General features: G+C 41.1%; 2 protein-coding genes across 2 annotated transcripts; one reads left to right on the top strand and one right to left on the bottom strand.

Moving 5' to 3' along the window:
* Positions 1-990: 990 nt before the first annotated feature.
* LOC131881163 (regulator of G-protein signaling loco-like) lies at positions 991-2,704 on the bottom strand (the record flags this gene model as incomplete). The annotated part of the gene is given in 1 exon segment (XM_059227942.1): positions 991-2,704. A coding segment is annotated over 1 exon segment (1,136 nt), but the record flags the coding sequence as incomplete, so codon positions are not given.
* A 2,696-nt stretch (positions 2,705-5,400) lies between these two features.
* Positions 5,401-14,652, top strand: LOC131880572 (adipokinetic hormone/corazonin-related peptide receptor variant I-like). Its single transcript, XM_059227238.1, has 4 exons — positions 5,401-6,042; positions 12,392-12,540; positions 13,329-13,690; positions 14,438-14,652. Exons 1-4 carry the CDS (start codon positions 5,746-5,748, stop codon positions 14,650-14,652), a joined length of 1,023 nt encoding a protein of 340 aa, XP_059083221.1. The 5' UTR covers positions 5,401-5,745.
* Positions 14,653-15,017: the final 365 nt, after the last annotated feature.

Here is a 15,017-nt window from a genome sequence, read left to right as displayed (position 1 = left end):
ACTTATCCTATACTAAGGCAACCTTTGCTTACCAATGACCTCTGACCGAGGCTACAAAACATGCTGACAAAGTACGATTGGACTTAATCCCAAGGACTTACACATTGCTCTCTCAGCAAGTGTATTCCTGGCAACTACTAAGTAACATTAGCACACAACTGTAACTTAAGTACGTTGGTGGATCAACGAACGGACGGATAGATGCGTCCATGGGTTGTCATCGTCGACAAAATTTCACTGAAGGCCATGCCGAAGGGTCGGTCCCTAAAAAGATAATGGGCAGTATTCTTACCTTATCTTCATCGTGGCTCCCTCCTTCAGGATATGGAACGCCATTTTCCTCGTCTTGCGATGCCAAAGACAAGGACCTATCGGATCGGCGGGATTGAGAGGACACCGGACGATTGTGTTGAGCACGAAGGACTCCAGGCTCACTTGGATACTGATCTCCCGGCTTAAGAATCGTGGATCCTCGCAAACCTGGAGCTTGAATGCTATTTCCACGACCTATTTGGCTATCCTCGACACTTTTGTTCGATAAGTTAGAAAGCACTTCGGCGGCACTTAATTGGCTCAAATTTGACTCCGAGTTGTACAAATACCTCACAAGAGGGGCTGGCAGATTCGGGTTGCTCTTCAAAAGAGCCGTTTCGGCACTATTGAGAGGCACAGTGCTGAACTCGTCATCGCGGAGGTCCTCCAAACTTCGAGCCACACTCCGATTGGACGGGGTTCGCATCAAATGGGCACCGATATTTCGGCGACTCTCGACTTTGGAGTTGAAATTTTCGCAAAAAATGGCTCCGGCAGCTTCGGGGAATGGCCTTCGCATGGCGTTGGTGGGCGTGTGGAGCTTCTCCGACACAGTCTTGAGATGCTGATGCTTGCTATGAAGATATTTTTGCATCGATTGGCGAATATTGTCCGCACTGCTAGCTGCATCCAGGCGCTCGGTATTGAAACTATCATCACCCGAGGAGGCAGCCGTTCTCGGCATTGGAAGGGAACTCACGGCACAATTGTGGATCATGGTTGTGATAAGTCAATTCGAATTGGAACGCCTTGGCACGACGATCCATTTCGACCTGATCGGTGACCGGCTCCGTCATGAACACGTGGCACGAACTGGAGAAACCTTCATGGTCCAAATCCAGTGACCGCGTTGTGACCAAACCGAAGAAGCGCTTGTCGTCGGTGCACTTCCCACAGAACGTGATTTGATTCGAAGGGTAATCCGCCAGTTTCAGGCCGTGATGATTGATGAGCACAATTTTGTCCTCGAAAATACACATAAGCACCATGGTGTGGACTTTCTTCTCGACTCGGAGTCGTTTGATGCAATTGCGAATGGCCATGAGATTATTCGATGACGAAGGGTCTTTCTCCTTGGGCATTTCAATCGTGCCCAAATAGCCCACCACCGCCTTATACAAAGATTCATCCACGGCAATCTGGTTGTACTGCGTGTTCCGTTGCTTGATGCTCTGACGGAGCTCACTCAGAGTTGGATGTAGAAACGAGTTGATCTCGGTCTCAGTCAAATGCAGTTCCTCGGAGCCCATTAGATCCACCTGTTTCGATTTGGATGGCGAAGGCATCTTCATGGCCGATCGAGTCGGTCCCACTTTGGCCATCTTCTTGGGCGAGCTTTTCTTGGGTCGAGGTCGAGGAGGAATACTGGCCTCGGTCAAGGTCGAGTCGGCACTATTTCCCCGCACATGGATGGGTCGGAGCCAAGGCACCCGTCCCCCGCCCGCATATTCCTCGTCGTCCGAGAAGAACCCGGAATTTCTCGGGGCGGACTCGTTCAAATCCCGCTCATCATCACTACTTGAACAGTAATCCTCGGCAATTTGCAAGCTCAGAATCCCCAAGGATTGCCCAATGGCTTCTACCACGGCTTCATGGGTGTGTTTGGACACGTTCAAGCCATTCACGGCTATCACATGGTCACCGGCCCGCAGTCCCGCCACATGAGCGGGGGAATGCGGCACGATGTTACTCAAAATCGCGGGCTGCTGACCGGAAACCGTGAATCCAAAACCCGACCCACTGCGAGCCAATTCTACGCTCCGAATCCCGAAGGAAGGCCGTTTCTTCATCCGTCGAGCCGTAAAGGCCGACATGATGCGGCTAATCTCGGGTCAATCCCCTCTGAGAACCCTTTTTAAGAACAGTCAGTCGCAATCTTGGGATATGTCACTCGATTGTTGATTGGCGCCAAAATGGGGGTGGTTTGAGGTCAATGCATCCTGGGTGGAGGTCAATCCTGGATCCAATATATGAAGGAGGGGCCAGGACCCGATGGTTACCAGGCTGATACCTGGAAAAGGGATGGTAAACACGGGACGGAAGGTCCACCCTCTTTCGTTCACTGGTTTTCAACCACCCATAACCATCTTCAGTAGGAGTTACCCAAGTTTCCCATAGCTAAGAGGGTCAGTTAGCCGACTGAAATTGGGCCAAATATGACAACGTTGAAGTTGTTTGAATCTTTTTTGATTGGACAGAAGTCAAGTATTGGGATTGCATATTTCGACGAATTTCCATCCAACAAATGAAGATGGGTTAGTAAATCGCGTTAGGTGTGGTTCAATGGTACCCATGGTTGTGATTTTCTGGTGATGTTGAGGGCATTTTTAGGGAGGCAAACCAGTCGCTTTATATTAAAGATATTTCAACGCTGATTACAGATTGGATGCCATTTCAAATATTAAAAAAAAAAAGAATTATGTCATTGTTTACATCCAGCCAACTTTTGGCGGAACTGTTATTAATGGCAACACTGTAGGTAATTCCAGGCAGACGAACTTGACAACATGAGTTTTATTTTCATTCATTTGTCAATGCCAGTACTTCAGACTGAAAATGAGTTGAGGTAAGATGAAAAGCCATGGGCCTCTCTCCTACATTCGTGATTCTCAATCTGTATCTGAACCGTTCATTCAGAATAAATGATTTTGTTCGTATACTTGGGGCTACCCTGCGCAGTATACTCTCAGTTGGCCTTTGGAAGTTGGAAGGGTGACATTGGCCATCCTGGCCCAGGCCATGATGTAGACCAGCCTTAGGGTTTCAGGCTAACAGGGCGGCTCTTTGTTTTGCAACAGTTTTTGGCTTCCTTTCGAATTGCATAGAAACGCCATCTATTGTGTCGAATCGAGTTCAGCCCAAACAAATAAAGGTATATACTTTTAAAGTCTTTGACGCATAGTCAGGGCGACTAGTTCTGGTTACTGTTTGGTAACAATCTGGGAATGAGCTACATTTTTGCTTCATTTGAGAGGTTATAAGGTTATTGGACATTTTTATAAAAGATAGTCATATTTCTTCGGCTGTAGGTCAAAAACCCCCAAGAAGAATTTATGAAAAAAAATCCGAGATAAATCCGAAATGATTTGAATGCAAATGTTTCGGCAATTTTTATTCCGTTGTCTTGTTACAAAAATGGATTACTCTTAATGATTAATTTGAGTCAGAACTACGCTTTTTGGTATTCATTATTTTCCCCGTCTTGTAAATAGGTGAGGAAAAAACAGAATAGTTTTGAGCCCTTATCATGTAAGGCGTTTTCTATAAGCAATATAGCTTTTTTAGCTCCCTAATATGTCCAATCTGGTTAACCTGAGCTTGGAAATGTGTTGCGGATCAGAAAAGGGCAAGCGTGCTAAATCCGATTCGGAAATCCCGTTCAATCCGATTAAAACCTTTATAAAGGGTCATTAAGCCGAAATTGAATCCCTGCAATACCTTTTCTAACAATCTATTAGGTTCTGTTGAAATTTAGACCTTTTAATTTTTAACTGAGGGGCTGATATTGACCATTTAAGGTCGATTATTGTTTTGAGACATAGTTTTGTATCAAAGATTTGTTTCTTCTTCACCAAATGACACATCTAATTAGTTCCTTGGAAAGAAATGATGGACTTTTGAAGCTGATAAGATGAGGGCGTGATTACACTTTTCAAATTATAAAACACTTCAAAAAAAATCAATTTGCCCTTATGTCAATTTTTTATCCAATATTTCTTAAATTCTAAGGAACATGTTAATTCTAACTTACAGTTGATTCAAATGATGTCATGTGTTAAAAAGGGTTCATTAAGTTGAATATGTATGATGAATGACAATTAATCAGTTACTCTTTCATGCAGTGAAAATCTAAAGATATTATTATCTTCAAAGTTGTAAAGTTCCGGGCATTGTACGTCTCTACCGTGACAAATATCTAAAGAAAGCGGCAAATTTGAATGTGTTAAAGGTATATAAAAATGAATATGTGATTTGCTCTTAATTTGTCTAGGTATCAAAACAAAAAATGAAAGCCTATGTGAAAATGTTCAAGAAATGGGACGAAATCACCCGAGAAATATTGTCATAAAGAAAGCCATAATTGCATCACACTTCCTTTGCACTCAGCTTATAAAAATGACGCTTAAAGAAAGTCGATACAGTCAGGATACTTTTGACAAGTTCGTCTTTTCATGCTATCAAATTTGACAGGAACGAAGAGCGAAGACTTGCCTGAGCATCTCTCCAAACGAGAGGACATTAAAAGGCAAACAACGACCTTAAGATTTTGACAATGTCAGCTTTATCAAAGCCGAACTTGAATAAACTTGACGCAAGGAAGCTGCCGCCATAAAACTTGTTGTTTTCTTTTGTATCAGTGGGGATTTTGAAAAAAAATATGTATATTTTCCTTGACTTTTTTTATTTCCATGAGAACCGGTTTTCAAAAAAAAAAAAAGAAAAATTTTCAGGTAAATATCTGAAATTGCATGCTTTTTGAAAGCCCATTTTTGCCTTTTTTAAGTTCTTTTTTCCAAATTTGCCAAATAAGGGAAAAGTTTCTTCACTTTATTTTTTCTGATGCAAAACAATTTTGGAACAAAAATATTTATTGCATAATAATTGGCACTAGAGCCAAATGCTCCCCGTAGTAAAGTGCTTTGAAGTAAAATATTTCGCTATTGTCCACTAGCACAAGGATAAATTTGAGCTTCTATCAGAGCCTTTGAATAAATACCTAGACATATTGAAAGAAAAGCCAACAAAGAATTTCAAGCTCGTCCAGGAGAGTACATCTGAAACAAAATAGCCTTTTCATTCTCAATTTGTATGGCATTAGTTCTTAATAGCTGCATTTTGAGTTTCTCAGATCAAAGCTATGCTACAAAGTACAAATAAATTAACTAAGAATTTTGAAACGAAAAAATAAACCACAGCGATTAAAATTGATCTAAATTAAGACACTCTTTCCCAATTCGGAATCGTCCTCCTTTCACGAATCATCAATATTTTGCTGAACTCGGCAAATGTCATCACCACCTTTAGAAAAAATGGGAAAGTTGTTCAACCATTAAGTTACCACCTTTTAGAGCCCAGAATCCATCCTGGGCGAACAAAACACCCCGGCATTCACCTCCAGGAACTCCCACCATCCGAGTGTGGGTGGATCACTGGCCCGAAAACGTTGTCAAAAGAGGAACACCCGATGGACCGACCGACTTAGCGCGTCCTCGAGACTCAAACTCGATTTGAGGAAGGGGAAAGTCGGAAAACACCCAAGAGATCCAGCGGAGGAGGGGAGGAGGGAAGGAGGGAGGCGCTCTCTGCCGTTGGAGAGTGGCTCCTTGGTCCCTCAGTTGATCCTTCAGCTCATATGGAATAGACCTCCGAGACGTGAAGCACGGAACAATAAGTACTTTTACCTGCACCAAGATTTGAAAGATTGCCAATGTCATGACTTTGATCGATGTGAATATTAGCACTATTGGTCCTTTGACCAACGCTTCCAATATGGAACAAGTGGAAAGTGATTTGGTTTGGGACGGCGAATCATGGACTAATGCCACTCTGCCTGACGACATGGTCTTTGGAGAGGCACAGATCATATCCATCTCAGTGTATAGCCTCCTCTTTGTGGTGTCTTCAGTGTTGAACCTCAATGTATTGGCCAATCTACTTTTAGCTCGAAAAAACGTGGGACTATCGAGGCTCAATACGCTCTTACTTCAGTTGGTTCTGGCCGATTTGTCGGTAAGCTCGATACTTGTATTCATTCAAGGGACCGGGGATTAGGCTGATGTGAATACGTTACTAGTAGAATAACCTTGTCCGTTCAAATCATTGACCAGGATTCAGACGAATATGTGAATATCTTAGGTTCGGTTTGTTTACGGTCCACTTGTCAACAAAAGTTGGGTTTAGACCCTTAAAGAGCTTGGGAATCCAGACACAACTCGGTCTGGTCGAGACAATTTTTCATTACTCTCCACGACAATTTCAGGAAAGCCTTGAGGAAACCTAATTTTCAAAGGGCAACGTTAAGCCTTGGTGGCATCGGAATTCTCTTCTGACTAAATTAAAAAATACCTTTTTGGGGGGTACAGCGACTGTTATTGATGAAAAAAGGCATTTAAAAGGTGAATAGAGAATTACAGTTTTTGTATGAGAACTACGTAAAATATTTGTGACGATCATGGTAAAAACATGTCTAAGTTTGACCTAGGACGTTTGAGCATGAAAGTTGGGTAAATGATTGGACTTTGACCGTCTAGACTTTAATGTCTTTGCCGGACAAGGTTAATTACTCGTGAAGGCGTTAGTTTATCCTCGTTTAAAGACAAACAATATTTTTTCATATTCTTCAATACATTTAACAGACTGTCTAAGTCTCCATAATTCTCAGTAGTCTGTCAAAACTCACGTTAAAAAGCGAACATCAAAGCTGCTTGTGGTTTGCTTGACGTTAGACAGACTTGTCCAAGTTCTCAAGCAAAGTTGGAAAATGAGCCAGAAGAAAGAAAATGTCAAATTTGAAAGGAATTCTTGCTGGTCGCTCATGTTTCAATGCATGAATCGTGTAGTTTGCAATCGATGATGCACCCAATCGACTTGTTTGATCCATTTGATCCATTCTTTCATCAAGTCGTCAATTTGGAAGAGGGGGGGGGGCACGTTTGTATTCATTATCTCCTATTTGAAATGTCGCTTAAAGGCATCCAGGAATTCAATCATGAAAACGAACTGGGATGTGGTGGATCACACCTTCCCCATTTACTTTGGAGTTAGCGGACGAAGAAAAATCTCCCGCTTTCTCAACAAGCAACAAGAAAAAGAACTTACTTTACGCTCGATTTTCCTTGAGACAACAAATATGGAGAAAGTGCCGCTCCGCGTATTTGCTCGACTCCATGGATTTCGGTCTAATGTTTATCATCTTCACAGGGGCCGCAGAAAAAAGGAAAGGATTCCCAGGATTTGAGTTTGATTTGAAGAAAATAGTTTTAAAAAAAATCCATTTTAGATGTCTTGTCTCCTCTCACGAGTTGTCAGTTCAAATTTGTGGCCTTTGGTCTCAGACTTTGACATATTTAGTTCTTTGATAATGAGTTTCAATATATTTATATAACTATTGCACCGGGAATCCGTCCCATTGTAGGTATATAAATATACCGATTAACGTGGGTGAATATTTCTGGAGTGAAAGTTTGGTTATTTCTTTCCCAACAAGTTCAGCAGCATGAACTTTATACCGGGTGCCCTCGAATTTGTGTCCTTTTATTCGTGCAGGGTTTCCAATTTGAATGAAAAAAAAAACAGTAAAGGAATAAAGTTTTTATCTCAATTTTGACGAACAAAAGAGGAGCAAATTTAATGCTTTCTACTTGTTATGGTGTGGTTTTGGCATTTTAATTGCCTGATATGCACAGTATTCAGAGCCAACCCTTGAATCTGGTCCAAATAGTGCTCTATTGTGAGAGATGAGTTGTAAATGTGTTTTAAAGCGTTTTTTCCTTGATTAGAGCGTATGAGGGTGCTACAGATCCATTTCAAATTGTAAGGTTTTGGCGATTGTTGAAGGATTGAATGGAAATGGAAGATCGCTCTTTAAAGAGATACAGCTGACTCTTGATGTGCAAAATAAAGGTCAATCACTTCCTTTACCGTCAACGATGAATAACACCATCTAATTTTCCCCGCGTGTATCAATGAATAGATTATGGCCATTTTAGGATTCATTTGACAACAATTTTCAAGTTCATTTTGTTTCAGGCCAAGTTTTAACGATCCAACTTCCGCTCCTGGCATAATCAAACAATTGGATTTCCCAATGACTGAATCTATTGGAGCTTAGCATTTCCTCTCTTTGGTAGAACAACATAGGTTTCAAGCACAAACTTATGGTAGCCTTTGACACAAAGCGCTAAGAATGTTTCTTTTGTACTTAATTTCTAATCACAATGGAACAACGAAAACGTACACATGTCCCTTAAATGATCGTAGTCTACGAAGGCTTGTATTTCAGAGTAAAAGATCCGTCATCGCGTTCCAATATCCTAGGGAACAAAGGCCAGGAGTCCTAGAAAACTGACCAGATTCTGTTATCGAACATCGATGGTATTTTCGCCACGTGACTTTTTTGTCCAACAAGTGGTGAAAGCACCTTTGCTTGCCTCTTGTCGGATACCAACGAAAATACAAACTGAACGGTTGACATTTCCAGAGGATCTTATTGCTTACCAAGCAGAAATTGGAGTGCAAAATCATTCGGTTCAAGCATTATGACGTCTGAACAAGGCTATCGCAATGAAGCCAAACACCTTGCGAGAAAAAAAGATGCACCCGAAACCGGAATTGCATTCCAAAGGCTAAAAAGGGTCTGAGTATGCCCAACACACACCCAACACACTTATTTCATGCTTGACTGGCGCCCATATATATGCTACAAACAACTTGGGAGCTTACTGAATTAAGCCTGGTGAAAGTCTATACACAAGAATCTTTATGTGGCATCAGGCTCGTAAAAGTAGCCCTAATGATCAATAAAAGTACAAAAATGCCTGTTCCATACTTCAGGCCGGTTTCTGTCGAACAGCATATTATCTAGAGGCTCAATTGACGCAGGCCTCAGACTTCTGCATTTCTCCAATAGAAACTAGGAAAAACCTCTTGAATTGCGACAGTCATGTAACTTGTAGAGTTCACGAGCGCAAATTCTTGGAAGTTTTTCTTTCTGTGCTTGCCCATTGTACGGTAAGGGATGAGTTTGACCCAAAATGAGTTGGATCAAGTGCGGATTGGAAATGATGTCACAAACACAAACAGATCGAGAATCCTAGGAGTATTTGTCACTTTCAGTTGAAAACGGTGATCCACGGATTATGGTGCTTTAGACCAGATCATTTTAGAAGGTTTTGAAGACCTCGTATCTGTTTGGTCAGCTTTAGCCGAGTTGGAAACCCGAGTTCGATCCATGGCATACAACGCTCTTAAGATCTGTGGTATCTACAATAACTCATCTTGATGCCTCACTTGCCGTATTATCTATTGGACCGTAACTGGAACGGTTTTGTGTGTGGCGTATTGATATTGAACGGTGATGTAGGATGAAAGGATTCGAGGATTCCTTTACAACTCATTTCGTGGAAAATGGATTGCATCAATCGAGTTGTCCATTTTCCTTGTTTGCCCCAGTCTTCAGCCTTCAGCCTTCAGCCTTCCCACTCCAACGTGCTCTTTGATTATCTAAATTCGATTACCTCAAAGAGAAATCCAAGTCCGGACCATCCGGAGGTTCCATTGGCTTTTCAGAAGCAATCGATTGCCTATACAGTATGTTATCCTTGCCCAGAGAAAGGGCTTGTCGAATTGTTTTTTTTTGTTTCTTTCAAGGAATGACCCAGAAGCAAGTATTTGTACATTGAATTGGAACATTGGAGTTGGGACGAGGTTCGGATGAACGTGGGTTGTCTCATAAAAGGGATTGCTCGGCTCAGAAAGACGAATGGCAAGATTTGAGGACAACCGTTCGAAGATGGATTTGTTTGGTTTTTTTGGATAGAAAAGCATATGCATGTTCCACCAACGCCTTAAGCCAAAGAGGGAATGGTTCCATCTGGTCCATAGTTTGCATAATAATCAATATCCAAGCTTTCCAAGGCTTCCTCCATATGTGCTCAACATCCTCCATTTGTACCATAATACGTACAGGCACATAGTTTTTGTGTACATTACATTCAATACTTGATCTTCCGTCATTTTGGGGAGATTTCAAGTCGTTTGACATTAGCACTTACTGGTTTGGATAAAACAATGGGATTTGGTTTAATATGTTCGAGCAGAGGGCGCCACTCACTCGCATCCATCTGATTTTTTTAAATTGGGGTGTTTGGGTCGGAGGGTTGAAGTTCGCTTGGCCAGCGAAGCCAGCCATCCCATCATCCATGTACAAATTCCAAATTAGACACCCTTATTATATCATTATATTCCAATCATTTGGAATTTTCTCATTGACAGAACAAAATATTTTTCCGACTCATGTCATCACGCTCACAATTCTATTCAGCTATTTCTTGCTGGAATGACGTTCTTTATAACTTGCAATTCCTGGAAAAATATATGCAACTCTCAGTGACTTATATATATTTAAACCTCACGGTAGCTAACCAAGGGAATAATGCTACTGGATCAACCCTTACGTATTCCCTACGAATATTCGAGAGCAGGAAATCTAAAATTAAGGGAGCCCAAGAGAGAAGGGAAACGGATTTCATCGTTCAGACTAGCCTGGATTTTGAAGGCTTGATGGTGCTCTCAAAACGGCACATCAAGCCTCTACGGTCGCTACAATTAACCCTAAAACCTGTGTTGGGACTAAGTTCATGGTTGCTTTTCTTTTAAAAAGGTGTTTGTACCTTTTCTAAATACTATAGCCTCTCTCAATACGAGAGCTCTCTCATACCTCCTATATTCATGGTAAAGCATCTTTGGCCTGCTCGACCTTTTTGCAAACCTGTTAAAATAATCGTAATCCAAATGAACAATGCATATTCAAGATGTGGCTGGATAATGAGGAGTGTTTTTTTTCAGTTCTAGTTCTTGCTCAAGACATCATTTTGTTCAGAACTGTGTACAAGTTGGGAAAGTCGAATTCAGACTGATCCCTAAAGCCACCCATGTAGAGAACAAGCCTCGCAATAATGTGCGATTTCGTTCAAATAATTTCAAAGTTCCAAGTTTTTCTGACAAAGCTAGTCTTTGTTTTCAAGAATTGACCCACAAATAACGACACAAAATAGGCAAAGAGTGTCTGGCTTGCTGTAGTACATGGTTGAATAAGGAACGTCCAAATATATGTATTTTTTGCAAAAAAATGTCTTTGCTCAATCTAAGTCCGCCTTCCCAAGCCTGCCGATGAGCTTCTGAAGAAATCCAAGACAATTCGCTTGTCATCCATGTCTTAATGAAACGAAGTTATAGGAAAAATCCTTTTATGACCACCATTTTGTTCAATTTTTTTCCGCTTTACAAATCACTTGGGTTACAAAACCTAATCCAAAATGCAGAATCTTGATTTAGTAACCTTTTTTGGGAAAGTGTATTGGATTTTTACTTCAAATCTGTGCTTTTTCCCTCAACAAACCAAAGTAAAAATTGAGATGCTGTATTTCATTTGAGGGTGCAATAAAATTAGACCAAATGATAAAAAAAACTATATCATTCTTAACTCAGTTCAAAGTTTGAGTACTGACATTGCTTATTGCACTTATTAGAATGAGTCACCAGTAGACAAAGGAAAAGAATTGTTTTGGCCAAATTTTCGTCAAATAACCTAAATTGTCGTTTTTTGGCAAACTTTTTTTTACATTTGAACCCCTTTTTTGTTTATTTTTCTTACCTTTTTCCGAGGTCTAGTCATCAGTCACATTACTATAGTATCATATTCCACAAGAAAAGGCAGAATACGGTAATGAGAACAATCCAGTGTAATATAAGAACCTTTTTCCGTGCTTCTTTGGAGGTTCTCATTTCCAAATATACTGTAAAACTGTTGACGAAATTCAATTGCCTGACAAATTCTAGAGTCCAACGTCAAGTTGAATTCGAAATTCAATACCGGTTGTGACAATTCGAAGGTATGTCAAATCAAGCATGCAGTACAAATGATTTAGCTTTGAGTGAAGAAAATGTCACAATTAATGCATATTGGGTATCCGTTTAAATGTATTCCAGTGTTAAATATGCTCACTTCCTTGTGTGGATGAAAATCACGCCATATCGATTTTTTTAAAGGCTCAGCACCGTATTAAAGTCGGATAGTGGAAGTTTACTACTACGCCTAACCTTTCCGTATTAACGATGATAATAGTCACGGGGCCTTTTGACTTATTGGAATCGCTATTGCCAACACGTGGGACCAGTGATCCAATATTGGACCCAAGTAAACAACTTGCTTCCTTTGACCGGTCCGTGGTCCCTTCGGACATGGCTCCTGCAATTAGTAAAGAGCTTGGTGAAAACCTACTTTGACCTCGACGTCTCTTAAGATTCCCTAAGAGTTCAATGGTGGCTGGCCTTCATTCCCTTTTTGGTCTTGTTTTAGGTGACCTTCTTCTTGATGCCGCTGGAAATTATTTGGGCCGCCACCGTTTCTTGGAAAGGCGGCGATCTCCTGTGTCGAATCTGTTCGTTTTTCCGGATCTTCGGCCTGTTCCTCTCCTCAAACATCGTCATATGCATTTCGATTGACAGGTAATTTCATGATACCCTTACAACGCCACTTTTTTGTTCTCATTGTATTGCGTGCCATTCACAAGGGATGTTATTCTTTGTGAATAGAAAGCATGTCGCAGTCACTTTTCAGTGCCAATCGGGTCCATGATAAGAGGGAACATGAGGTATCTCGCGCTCAAGATTCTTATTTTTACATTATACACAATTTCGGCGAAAAATATGTCAATGGCTTTGAAAATATGATTCATTGGAATGGCTTCACATATCACTATTTACAAGCACATGAAAATTTTCGATCACAAGTCCATTGTACATCAAAGCAAAGCTGGGTCTGCCTTGACATGTTTTGTGTGTTTTTAAGCGCCTTTCTTGTTGGCAAACTGTGCAATAATACCTTAATTTGCGGATTGTATTTTCAATATATTTCTAAATTATTCTGCATGGGATTATTTGAAGAGGTGGGATTTCCAATATAAAGGGAAAAAATGTACGGAGTTCAATGGAAAAAACGTTTTGGCTTTGACATGTCTACGCTCAATAAAGTAATGGATGAAAGGTCAAAATAATGACATATTTCTGAGAGAATCATCGTAGCCAGTCTAAGAAGAGATGACAAATTGTGAATTCTAGATGAACCGATTCAACGTTTTGGCGAGCATGTCTCGCAAAGACTTCTTAGAAACTCAAATTGCCATTTTCTCAGAATAAGACTGAACTATCCAATCACGGAACTATCGTGCTTACGGGTATTGACGTTATATTGAAAAGGCGATTTGGCAAAAGTTCCATCCTTTTCCGTCTTCCAGGTTCTTGGCCATTTTGAAGCCATTCTCTGTGCGAAGTTCCTCATCTCGAATCAATCGAATGCTATTTATGGCTTGGTTCTTGGCCGTTGTGCTGTCCTTGCCTCAATGTTGGGTGTTCCACCTTCAATATCATCCAGATCATCCTTGGTACGGTCAATGCGTCACTTTTGGCAGTTTCGAGAGTCGCCATGGAGAGTTCTTGTACTTCTTCATGGGCATGATTTTCCTCTACATTCTACCCCTGTTGGTGATCCTCTTCACTTATGGCGGAATCGTGTTCCATTTGCACCAAAAGGGCATCACCATTACCAAAAGCAACTTTACGGATGAGTCTAATTTGAAGCTCCAAAATGGTGGACAAGGTTAGTATTGGCCTCACGTTCTTAGTGCATCTCCACTTGAATGGAGATTGATCAGCCAGAAGTTCCTCGTATCCTGGGGTCCAATCAACTTTTTATGTACCATGTGCATCCTGCTTTTGCCTTACGGTTTGACCTTTTTTTAATCAATTGCTCCTGATCTGCGAAAGGTTTGTTAAGTGAGAGTGGCTGAGTGGCCTAAGGAGACGGTGATAGGCTCATGGTAAGGGATACCCTTGGGTTTGAATCTCACAGCAGTCAAAACTATGTCATACCGGGAGAGAGTAAACGGTACTACATATTTTGAAATGCAGATTGAAACTAGAAGAACAGGGAAGACTTTCTGAAAGTATTTGGAAATACGCACTTTCAATAGGATTGTCCTTTTCCAAGCACCTCATGTACGAAGTTAGGAACTGATTCGGTATGGAGTAAAACAACTCGATTGAATAAGTGTTAGTCACAAGAGACATAAAGAATGCCTTAAGCCTATCTCGAACCAATGTGAATGGTTTTTGTCGGATGTTCCAAACATCGTTTATTGAGTGGAGCCACTCTCAATTGGAACGCCAACGGCATTATTTATACCTTCAGGCCCTGTTTTTCCTCCTTCATTTGCAAACTACTTGACCCAAACAAAGAGGAACGAAAGTGAAAATGCCTTTGGGCTCTTACATTGACAATAACCACCTGTAATGCTAGTCCAATTACTTAATCCACAAAATGAGCCTCGGTTTATTCCTATTTCAGAAGAGCCTCCCAACAACAAGATTGACGACATGGGCAATCACATGGCTACCCATACTTGTATTACCAACAATAACAACGGTGGCTCCGTTCCACTTCGGCAATCCACTCCGGGGATGATTGGAAAAGCTAAATTGAATACAATCAAGATCACTCTCACATTGGTGGGGGTATTTCTGGCCTGTTGGACTCCTTACTACGTCATCTGCATCTGGTAAGGATGCATTCTGTGTGGGTAAAAACTTATGATTTGAGACATGTTACTCTCAGAGTAGCTTAGAGAAACTATTAGGAGGGTTTCTATTATCTCAACTCCCCTGAGCATTGATAAGTAAATCAAAAATGACATGGGGACACAATGAATCCAGGACTGTGTGAACCATGGCTAGTGGTGTAAAAAAGATATCCAAAGTGACACTAGCTCTCTGGATGACGCAGACGGTCGTATTTGAATAGTGTTTGGAAAGAAAATAGAGGCTCAGACACTTCTCAAGGTAATCGCGAAATAACAACTTCAGACTCTCTGACTAACGAGTTTCCTCAAGTAATTAGACACATACACATTTGTCTCTGAGAAGTCGCC

Source organism: Tigriopus californicus, chromosome 5, assembly GCF_007210705.1.
Source record: "Tigriopus californicus strain San Diego chromosome 5, Tcal_SD_v2.1, whole genome shotgun sequence".
NCBI lineage: Eukaryota > Metazoa > Arthropoda > Copepoda > Harpacticoida > Harpacticidae > Tigriopus > Tigriopus californicus.
Note: the sequence above shows the minus strand (reverse complement) of the source record. Positions and strands in the feature narration are given on the sequence as shown.

Bases quoted from the DNA above. Each gene is read 5' to 3' on its own strand.
- LOC131880572 (XM_059227238.1), top strand. From the start codon at position 5,746: ATGACTTTGATCGATGTGAATATTAGCACTATTGGTCCTTTGACCAAC. The intron at 12,541-13,328 runs GTAATTTCATGA...TCCGTCTTCCAG, and splicing joins ATATGCATTTCGATTGACAG to GTTCTTGGCCATTTTGAAGC. The intron at 13,691-14,437 runs GTTAGTATTGGC...TTCCTATTTCAG, and splicing joins GCTCCAAAATGGTGGACAAG to AAGAGCCTCCCAACAACAAG.